The 11,670-nt window shown below is 37.2% G+C and overlaps 2 protein-coding genes across 2 annotated transcripts; both read left to right on the top strand.

Moving 5' to 3' along the window:
* Positions 1-132: 132 nt before the first annotated feature.
* Positions 133-5,196, top strand: LOC108277454 (olfactory receptor 2AT4-like). The gene is made up of 3 exons (XM_017490226.2): positions 133-1,053; positions 3,043-3,107; positions 5,145-5,196. Exons 1-3 carry the CDS (start codon positions 133-135, stop codon positions 5,194-5,196), a joined length of 1,038 nt encoding a protein of 345 aa, XP_017345715.2.
* Positions 5,197-6,290: 1,094 nt separating this feature from the next.
* LOC108277543 (olfactory receptor 2AT4-like) lies at positions 6,291-7,295 on the top strand. Its single transcript, XM_017490367.3, has one exon. The coding sequence runs from the start codon at positions 6,291-6,293 to the stop codon at positions 7,293-7,295; it is 1,005 nt and encodes a 334-aa protein (XP_017345856.1).
* The last annotated feature ends 4,375 nt before the right edge of the window (positions 7,296-11,670 follow it).

Raw genomic sequence — 11,670 nt, 5'->3', positions numbered from 1 at the left:
TATTATTATTATTTTCTAACCATTTTAATTTATAAGTCAATTTTATTAATTTACACAGTGTACACCCATGCTGTAAGATGCTGGAATATATCTGCAGTAAATCTGAAATTTTCTCTTTAAGGACATCCGATAATGTCAGGAGGAAACATGACCTTTGTGAAGGACTTTTTCATTGTTGGTTTTCCTGGACTTCATCCTAACTACTATGCCCTTGTATCTGCATTTATGTTCTTAATTTATATGTGCATCTTGATAGGGAATGGAATTTTTCTTCTGTTGTTTGCAACAAACAGAAGTCTTCATAAACCAATGTATTTTATTTATATAAGCCTCGTGATGTCTGATGTATTGTTCAGTACATGCACCTTACCAAAGATCATTGCTCGATATTGGTTCCAAGATGGGACCATTTCTTTTGCAGCTTGTTTTTTTCAGATGTACTTAGTGCATTATTTTGGTACAGTCAATTCATACACACTAGCTGTAATGGCCATAGATCGATATATAGCAGTCTGCTACCCATTTCGTTACCATTCTATTATGTCAAATAGAAATATATTAATTATGTCCATTGTAGTCTGGATTTTTGCTCATTCTAGCATTATAATGATGGTTGTTCGGGCTTCCCCCCTCCCTTACTGTGGAGCCAACACCATTGTTCAATGCTATTGTGATCATGTATCTGTTACCCGACTTGCATGCACTGACAGGACTCCATATAGTTTTCCTGCTTTTGTTTATGCCATGGTAGTACTGTTGGGATCTCTTGCCATTATTGTGTTCTCCTACTCCTGTATTATTTTAGCTGTCCTACAAATATCAAGTGCACATGGGAGGCTAAAGGTTTTTTCCACATGTAGTTCTCAACTTATTATAATTGCACTCTTCTTCTTACCCAGGTGTTTTAATTACTTGGCTGCGAATATAGGTATCACCTTTAATGCTGATTTGCAAATAGCCATCATTATGCTGTATAGCCTGTTACCGCCAATGATCAACCCTTTACTCTACAGTTTAAAAACAGAAGAAGTTAAGAAAATCTTTATAAGAAAAGTAAAAAAAGGCCAAGTTAGCTTGACCTAATATGAAAGATCTTGAAATATATTATGGTACATGTGGACTGGGTTTTTGTACTGGTTTGTACTGTAATTGGATTCACACATCATGCCTGAGTTCAGCTGATAATAATCTTAATTCTTTGGAAAAATTCTAAATATGTATTTTGAAATGGGCAGGTAAATAAACACACAGTACTTAAACCACAAATGTTCAATTTATTTTTCACAAGTGGGCAAAGCCAAGTATATTCCATGCTTTAACATGCTTAATTCAATATCACTCAAAGCTTGAAAATATAATGTACTTTTATTAAAAGTGAGAATTAAAAAAAAAAAAAAAAAACAGTCCATGGTCAAACAGGCAAACAGGATAAAAAACAGAGAAGCAACATGTTGAAACCAGAGATACAATAAGGTATTAATGCTCAGAATTCATTTATAACAATTAGCCATAATTTTCTGCCAATATTCCAATATTTTAAAGCAAATTTAGATTACGCTTTTTAGTGTAATATATCTTTATTAAATTTGATTTTAGTATGTGTCCACCATACAAAATAGAATTTATGGATGATTATCATATACAGACCCACTACCCATTCAGCAGCAACTTCGAATCCAGCCGACATTACAATGCTCACATGCACCTGAATTCTAACTCACCTGTTTTCTGTTTTTCTTCAACCACTCTGTGTACTTACACAGCTTTTTCATGTATCTCCTTTGCAAGGTTTGTGATTTTTTTTGCGCAATTATAGTACATTTTAATGTAATACATTATGAATAAAGTGCAGTGTAATACTTAAAGTACTGAATAGTCATTGTAAGACCTGCTATTAGAAGGTTGAGACTCCAGGTGCAGAATGCTTATTACAAAACAAAGCCCACAAAATAAATAAAGTTTCATCACAGGATCTGCTAGTAATTAAAATGTTGTAACAGGCAGTACATGCAAGAAAGCCCTCAACGATCATGTGAAAAAATAAGTACACCCCATGGAATTTATTTTTTAATACATGTTTGGACAAGCAAACATTTGATAATCTTTGAAACAGTGCCTATTAATTAAGTTGATGTACCTGAACAAAACCACAAGGAAATTAACTTTTTCAGTCATCAGTCATTTATTTAACAGAAATATCAGTAGATGTGATATTTTTCTATGGAAAAATTAAGCACACCCTTGGCCTCTGAAGCTTGCCCCCTTTAACAGAAATTACTCCTTGTACTCGTTTTGCATAATTGTGCACAAGGCTTACTGGAATTTTTGACCACTCGTTCAATGCAATTCACTTTTATTTGTATAGCGCATTTTACAATAGATATTGTCTCAAAGCAGCTTTACAGAAATATCAACATGGTATATAAATATTAAAGGTGCAAATTTAGCCCAACTGAGCAAGCCATTGAGTGGCGATTGTGGCAAGGAAAAACTCCCTAAGATGTTTTAAGAGGAAGAAACCTTGAGAGGAACCCGACTCAGAAGGGAACCCATCCTCATCTGGGTAACAACAGATAGTGTGAAAAGTTAATTATGGATTTATATAAAGTCTGTTTGGCCTTAGGAGCAGCCGTAGTCCCAGAAATCTGGAGTTGGAGTAGATGAGAGCTCCATCCACAGGTAGGACAGGCAGGTCCGGAGAGAAGAGAGGATCAGGATCTCTAGTGTCTCCATAAAATCATGTGTGGCTTGACAGAAGGAGAGAGGGAGAGAAAAGATTATTAGGACTGTGCTTAGCATAACAGAAAGTCTAGTCAGGGTAGGCTTGAGTAAACAAATACGTTTTAAGCCTAGACTTAAACACTGAGACTGTGGCTACGCGCCACATCGCCCTCCCATGCAGAACTACGCCGCGCCACATGGCCAGCAGAGCTACCCGATCTCCTGGAGCATCCCACTGCAGGGGAATTACACCACGCTACCCAGCCCAGAACCGAAGGCTGGCCTAGAAGTTTTTTTTGGGGGGGGCAACGGCAACTCCAGCTCAAGGTTAACATGGCAACCTCTGGACCCCCGTCTGAAGTCAACATGACGGCCTCAGAGCTCCAGCTCGAGACCCATGGGGAGGTCTCAGCTGTGGAGCTCCAGCCCGAGGTTAACATGGCTACCTTGGAGCTCCACCCAGAGACATGCGGGGAGGTCTCATCTCTTGAGGAAGCTGTCCCACTGTCCAGCCCAGCTGAGGAGGCCGTCCTGCTGCCCTGTCCAGCCGGGGAAGCTGTCTAGCGTTCCAGTGCTGCTGGGGGCGTCGTCCCAACTTTCAATCCTGCTGGGTATGGTGCTCCGCCTGTCTGCTGCCCGGCGGATACCGCCTCGTTTTCCGTTACAGTGAGAGACAACTCTCACACAGGGCCTCCGGACCGCCGCTGGGGGGGTTCAAAAGCTGCACTTCAAAAGCTGCACTAAGGTCAAGTAACACAAGCAACGAGACACAACCCTGATCAGAGGCCAGTAGTGGGTCATTTACTACTTTAACTAACGCTGTCTCTGTGCTATGATGAGGTCTAAATCCTGACTGTTACATTTCATGAATGTTATTCCTATGCAAGTACGAGCATAGCTGCTGTGCTGCAACCTTTTCTAAGATCTTGGAGATGAAGGGGAGATTTTATATAGTTCTATATCTGGACAGTTGAAAGGGGTCAAGGTCAGGTTTTTTAATCAGGGATTTAAAAACTACTAATTTAAGTGATTTAGGTACATAGCCAGTGCTAAGGGAAGAATTGATTATATTTAAAAGTGGTTCAATTACTCCAGGACAAATCTCTATGATAATGAAAGATGTAGGTACAGGATCTAGTATGCAATTTGCTTAAGAAATTAATAAAGCTAGTTCGGTCTCTCTAAGAAGAGTAAAACATTCTAAACATTGATCTGATATTGCTATATTATCATCTATAGGGTTAATTATAATACTGTCTGGTTTTGATTGAATAGCCTGAATTTCACATCTAATATTTTCAATCTTACCAATGAAAAATTTCATGAAATCTTCACTGCTATGTAATGATTCAGTGTTTCTTTCTGCAGTGGTTTTATTCCTAGTTCATTTTCCTACTGTGTAATTTTCCATCCAGGCAATATTCTTTCAGTTACATTTACATTTATTCATTTAGAAGATGCTTTTTTCCAAAGCGATTTACTGAATGAAATGAAGAAATACAAGCAAAGCGATATATCAAGTGGAGAACAATACAAGTAGTGCTATCATACAAGATTTTTAATTTAGTTCGAGAAAAGCAGAGTGCGCAGAGTAGAGGTGTAAAAGCCAGTGTAAGGTTGTGTTTTGTTTTTTTTAGTTTTTTAAGATAATGTGGGGTTTGCGTTTAGGATTTAGTTATGTGCTCATGGAAGAGGTGGGTCTTTAGCCGTTTTTTGACAGATTCTGCTGTCTAGATTGAGGTTGGAAGTTCAGTCCACCACTAAGGGACAGTCCATGTGAAGGTTCTGGAAAGGGACCTTGAGCCACGCTGAGCAGGCACTACTAAGCATTACAAATCGATTGCAGATTGCGTTGGGGAACGTAAGCCTGCAGTTGCATGATGTTTGAGGGTTTTCCTGCATGTACTGCTTATTTCAAATCCCTCACACCATTTCAATGGGATTCAAATCCAGGCTTTGACTAGGCCATTCCATAACTCTCCATTACTTATTTTTGAGCCATTCCTTGTTGGATTTGCTAGTATGCATAGGATCATTATCCTGTTGAAAGGTCCACTTTCAGTTCAACTTCAACTTTTGAACAGATGACCTTAAATTATCTTCAAGCACTCTTGATATGATGCAGAATTCATAATTGAATCAATGAATGCAAGCTGAGGCAGTGAAACAAACCATTTCCACCACCATGCTTCACAGTTGGTATGAGGTGCTTCTCCTGAAAAGCTCTCTTTGGTCTGCACCAAACATGTCTGCTGTTACTGTGGCCAAACAACTCTATCTTTGATTTGTCTGTCCAGAGAACAGTATTCCAAAAGGTTTGGTCTTTGCTTATATCCTCATTGGCAAACTGTAGTCTTGCAAAGGTTTTTTCCTGGGACACCTCCCATGCAGGACAAATTTGTGCGATCTCTTTCTGATTGTAGACGCATGCACTTTGATACCAACAATTGCAAGACTTATTGGCAGATCCTGTGATGAAATTGTGGGCTTCTTGGAGACTTCTTTTGTATATATTTATGTCAAGGTAAATAACATTACATTGCAATATATAGTTACTTTTACATCATAACATCATGTGTAAATATTTTGTAACTGGAATCTATTTACTAGTGTTTAAAACATGTATTTGAATAATTCCATTATGTTATACATTAAAAGGCGTATGGAAAGTGATGTGTGGAACTACACAATCGAGTCATGGTTCGGTAAGAATTCTTCTACTTGACAGCAAATATGTGAGGATGAACCCTGCCCCCAAATAAGCCCAAAATCCATCCAGAGAGCACAGTCGATTGTTCAGACCAAGTGTAAAAATGTCCTTAGATTCAAGCTGGATTTAGAAACATGCTGAATAGGTGAGCCTGATGATTTATATTTTCAGACATGTTCCGAAGTAACAGCACTTCAACCTCATGGTTAAATTAGTTCTGTGGGCCCAAATTGAGGGAAATGCAAAATGCTGCTCATTAGAAAGAAAAAAAGGCTTGGAATATATTAGAAAACAACATATCTGCTAAAACATCCTGAAAGAATAGCTTGAATATGTCAAGCTGTCAAAAAGCTACAGTAAAGCAGGATATGTTGATAACTGTGCATTTTAAAGCAAAGTTAGCTGTACCCTACGGTGACATATTTAATCAAAATAGTTGTTCTTTGTTAATAAGAATGCTGAATATTTATGGAAAGGTAGTGGCTCGAAATCATAGTGCATACTGTATCTAGCAATCATGCGGTCTGAATATGTAAAGCAAGTGGGTTTACTCGCAAAGGGTATGGTCAGATACAAACAATTACGTCAAAAGTATGCGCAAAGCCTCAACAGTGAGGGTTTAAAAGGCTCATCCCTCAGTCTGTGGGCAGCTTTGTAAGAGCCTGGATCAAAATTTAGGGAAGGTATGATTCAAGTGTTGTGGATACAGTATCTTTTATATATCTTTATTATATTTTGTATCTTCCACATATACATATATGATTTCACTAAATGAAAAATTCATTTTAAACCAAGAAAGATTTTTTAACTGTAGTCTTGTGTAAAATATATGGTAAACAATTATGCTCTTTTTTGTCAGATGTCTATCTATACTGAAACACTGTACAAAAACAGCACGGCCAATATTCCTGAATTTGTCCTTGAAGGATTCACAGGAATTCCTGCTAAGTATTATGGATTGGTAGGAACCTTTTTCTTCTTCATTTATCTGATGCTGGCATCTGGGAACGTTTTCATCCTTGTATTTGTGGCATGTGAAAAAAGTCTTCAGAAGCCAACATATATCATCTTCTGTAATCTTGCAATATCAGATCTTGGATTTGGAACTACAACTCTGCCAGGAATCATTGCTAAGTACTGGATGTCAGAGATCATTTCATTCAATGGTTGTTTTACACAAATGTATTTTGTCCATTATTTTGGGACTTGCACCTCATTTCTTATGGCATTAATGGCCCTTGATCGATTTGTTGCCATATGTAACCCATTGAGATATCCAGTTCTGATTACACACACCACTATTGTGATTCTTTGTTCAGTGCTTTGGATAGTAAGCCTCCTCATTCTTGGTGTCATTACTGCATATACCCTTAGTGTGCCTTACTGTGGCCCAAATATTATACGTCACTGCTACTGTGACCATAGTTCAGTAAGAAATCTAGCATGTGCAGACATAACAGCCATAAAAGACACTACTTTTGCCATAGCTATGACTGTACTATGGGGTCCTTTATTTTATATTATATTTTCTTATGTGGCCATCATTATTTCAGTCATGAAAATCTCAAATAAAGGTGGACGCTATAAAGCCTTTTTAACATGTACTCCACAGCTATTTATCATCTGCCTGTACTATCTCCCCAGAACTTTTGTGTATATTGCATTTAATGTTGGATTTCGTGTGGAATCAAACCTCCGCATTGCAGTGGTAATGATGTACAGTCTTTTCCCCTCTCTCATCAATCCACTCATATACTGCTTTAGGACCAAAGAAATTAAGGAAACATTAACGAAGAAATTAAAACAAAGACAGGTGAGGCTGTCATCTGCCTTTACTATCTCCCCAGAAGTTTTGTGTATGTAACATTTTTTGTTGGATTTCATTTTTAAACAAACCTCTGTATTGCAATGGTAATGATGTACAGTCTTTTCCCTGCCCACATTAATCCACTCATCTACTGCTTTAGGACCAAAGAAATTAAGGACACATTAATCAAAAAAAAAAAAATCAAGCAAAGACAGGTGAGGGTAAATAGAAAAAGTATTTTAACCTAAAGAAAATGATCTTATCCAATTTGTTTTCAATTGTAATTACATTTAGTAACATCAGTAACATTTTAAAATGCAGGAAAATGTGAATCTGTGCTTGCTATGTCTTATTAAATTTAGGTTTATCAACTAAAATATGCAATGTAATTAGTTGAAACTGATTAATCAGCCAGAAAAAAATGTTCAACCAAATAAAAACAAAGATTCTTTATTAAATGGAAATGCAGACTACTGTAATTTTGTGTACGAAAGATAAAATTGCACAGCCAAATTATACAAAACACCAATGCGTGTACCTTTCTGGCTATTTCAGTTTATGCATGGGTCATGCATGAATCATGTTAGAGCACTGCTGTCACTTTTTCAAGTAACTTTTCCAGGGTTGCAATGTTTTATATTTTTAATTAGCAAATATATATTGTTCCCTTTCAAAGGGAACTTCAAGGTTGCGTTTAGCATAACACTATGGGAGCACCTCTCTCGCGCGACCGGTATCTGAAGCTTGTATAAAATCATGCCTATTTATAGGCTTGCCATGATCAGGCGACGTGGCAATTAAACGCGTCACGTGATATAAATATGGCACCTGTGAACCGCGCTATCAGACTTTGTTATCTTCAGCGAAAGACTGCATGTTGGTTGTTTGTGTAATGAAACAAAAAGACATTTAATTTCCTCGCTATCTTTTTTCAAAATCTCAGAGCTTTTCTATCCCTTTAAAAAAAAAGGGGGGGGGGGGGGGGGGGGGGGGGATGAGCGAGAGAGAAAAATATGAGTGAGAGAATATACTGTATCTTTATGTTAATCTGGAAGTGGACTAAACATTGAACTATCATCACAAAAATTGAATGATGGGTTCTTTGAAAGACCCCTTAGTAATTGCTTAAAAGCAAGCATATCTTGTCAAGTAAGAGGTACAGTGAAACCTTTGCCTTTTGGGTTATTTAGCTCTGCCCACACAAATTTGGTTAAAATATGCAAAATGTACTTTTGAGAACTAAGATTTCTTTGCCATATCTTCACAAATTTGGTGTCAAATTACTCAGCAAAGTCTGAACATCAATAACTATCATTTTTTTTAAAAATCTATAAATAATATGGGCACCACATGCCAATCAAACATGACAGAGTTATCATTGAGCTATGTACACCAGACTTGAATGGCACATCCCTGTATGGATTTGCGAGTAGCTGATGCAATCTCACTCAAATAAATCACTAAGGGTTGCTAGTGTTAATGCAACCAAAACAAGCATGTCTCTTAAGAATAAGGTGTACACAATAAGGTGTATTGTGAGACTTTCTTTCTCCTGATTCTGTGGCTTACTGCATAAATATTTTTTGCTATATCAATAAAAAAAAAGTAAGTGGCAAGTCAATATTTATTATATTTTGCATTTGTAAACAACATGGCCACCTCATGCCAGTAAAAAAATCCATGACAGAGCTTAAGTAACTTTAATTTAAACAGTTATAACAAATTGCATTTTAGATGGATTTTGAATTATACTAGTTGTGTTTCAGTGTTAGCCGTGAATTGCCATCATCTATGGTTGCTTTAGTGTAATACACAACTTGGCCAGAATTAGCCACTAGGGGCACTATTTGCAAAGGGGGCTTGGCCCTTCACATAGCAGATCATATATTTCTGAGTAATTTTGTTATTCTTTAAAAGGTTTCTGTGGAATAATTGCCATGTTAATGGATAAAACTAATTTTTTTGCAACATAATTTGCAAACAATAATAAATATTAATGAATGGAATTGATTCTTTATTTTCATTGTGGGAATTCAGGGCCTTCACCAACTACAAAATAGCACAGAATAATAATAATGACCGTATAAGGAAGTCAGCCCATTCTTTGAATGAATAGGTTCTCAGACCACAGTTGATGTTAGGAGAGCTGTGCATTCTCATAGCCAGCTAATTTTAATCTTTTGTTTTAACAATACAGTCTTCCCTGCATGCTGCATGTCCACTAGCGTTCATCAGTTGGCTAAGAAATCACCTATATGCTGCTTTAATAATTACCGTTAGCTACTAACTTCAGGAAGACCATTCCACATTGTGTATGTAATTCAAAGACCTCCATAGGGTTAAAAAGCATTCTACATTTCTGGCAATGACTCAATGGGACAAGCCAGTATATGGTATGGGAAGTGCAACATCTCACATAACAATGCAGTGGATAATGAGCCAAAAACATCATCTGGATCTCAATCTCTTTTATTTGGGACATTTAATATGTCAGCAATTCACCTTTTGCAGTGCAAATAATAAAACTAGAGTACAAAACTACCCAAAGCTTTGCACAAAAAGACCGTTGTAACAAAACACACTAAATAAATATGATTCTGTAAATACAGGGTATTTACAGGCCTATACACTCATGCCAAAGTTGTCTGTGGCAGGGACTCCATAAAAGCAAAATTGGCCATTCTCGTTGAGTGGGAGGGGTGGCATACTCTCTCTCTCCATTGTCAATCACAATGACACTAACCAATCATGGGCATCTGTGAGCTCATATAAGTATATGTGCAAGAGGGAAGGTAGCACTTTCCTGTGACCCAACATGAGCAGCAGTTTGAAAAAAATGCGGCTGGCTGGCTTCACATGTGTCAGATGAAGCACATCTTAGCCTTCACCTTGCCTGGTTGGGAAAGGCACCCTGCCTTAGCCTTCACCCTGCCTGGTTGGTAAAGGCACCCTGCCTTGGCCTTCACCCTGCCTGGTTGGTAAAGGCAGGGTATATGATGGGGAATATTTCGCTGGTCGGTTGGAATCAGCAAAGAATAAACTGAGGAGAAAATTGGGGGAACCCAAACTGGTATTACAGAGTAGGTTTAACAGCTACATGTACCAAATTGTAAATTATTTAACATACTTTGATATTGTTTCCATAACACAGGGGTTCCCACATTTAGAGTCACAACCCCAGAATGGGTCTCTTGGTTTTCAAATGGAGTTGTGAGAGAAACTCACAATTGCCTCTTTTGTTTTACTCATTTACTTTACAAATTATTATTAGATATATTGTTCTAACTATGAAGAGAAATTTTCTTCTTTTTAGCATTTTGAATTGTTACTGTAATGGCATTCAATCAAGCCACACTTAAATGAAGACTGTATGTGCTATTTCACTATCCTGCAAAACAGTGCTAGCATGGGTATTCAGCAATAAAAAATAAATAAATAAATAAATAACCGATTGTTGTGTGTGATCTTGCTAAGCATTTTACAGTTCGATTCGGATAAACAGGGAGGTTTTGGCTCTGATGCTTCATCTAGTGAATGTCACACTTGATTTTTCACCTGTAAATAAAATATGCAGGCGAGTGTGTGAAAAATGCCACTCCCATTGCCACTGCAAAGTTATGCTTCAGTTATAAACCATGCCCTTCATGTATTTCTTATGTATCATTTGAAGCTGGATATGATATGAGAAATAGATAGACCCTTTCAAACATGCCTCCTGACATTTGAAAAATTGTGGACTGGGTAGTCCGTTGTAATACATAAAGTACTGAATAGTCATTGTAAGACCTGCTATTAAAGACAAGGTTGAGGCTCCAGGTGCAGAATGATTATTACAAAACAAAGACCACAAAAATAAATAAAGTTCCATCACAGGATCTGCTAGTAATTGAAATGTTATAACAGGCAATACATGCAAGAAAGCCCTCAAACATCATGTGAAAAAATAAGTACACCCCATGAAATTTATTTTTTTAATACATATTTTGGACAAGCAAACATCTGATAATCTTTGAAACAGTGCCTAAGTTGATGTACCTGAACAAAGCCACAAGGAAAATTAGTTTTTTCAATCATTTATTCAACAGAAATATCAATAGATGTGATATTTTTCTATGGAAAAATTAAGTACACCCTTGGCCTCTGAAGCTTGCTCCCTTTAACAGAAATTACTCCTTGGACGTGTTTTGCGTAATTGTCCACCAGGCTTGCTGGAATTTTTGACCACTCATACAGGCAGTATTCTTTCAGTTACATTTACATTTATTCATTTAGCAGATGCTTTTTTCCAAAGCGACTTACAAATGAGGAAATACAAGCAAAGCGATATATCAACTAGAGAACAATACAAGTAGTGCTCCCGTACAAGATTTTTAAGTTAGTTATAGAAAAGCAGAGTATGCAGAATACAGGTATAAAAGCCAGTGTAAGATTG

The sequence above is a fragment of the Ictalurus punctatus genome, chromosome 17 (genome assembly GCF_001660625.3).
Source record: "Ictalurus punctatus breed USDA103 chromosome 17, Coco_2.0, whole genome shotgun sequence".
Classification (NCBI taxonomy): domain Eukaryota; kingdom Metazoa; phylum Chordata; class Actinopteri; order Siluriformes; family Ictaluridae; genus Ictalurus; species Ictalurus punctatus.
The sequence above is the reverse complement of the archived record's forward strand: the minus strand, read 5'-3'. Positions and strand labels throughout refer to the sequence as shown.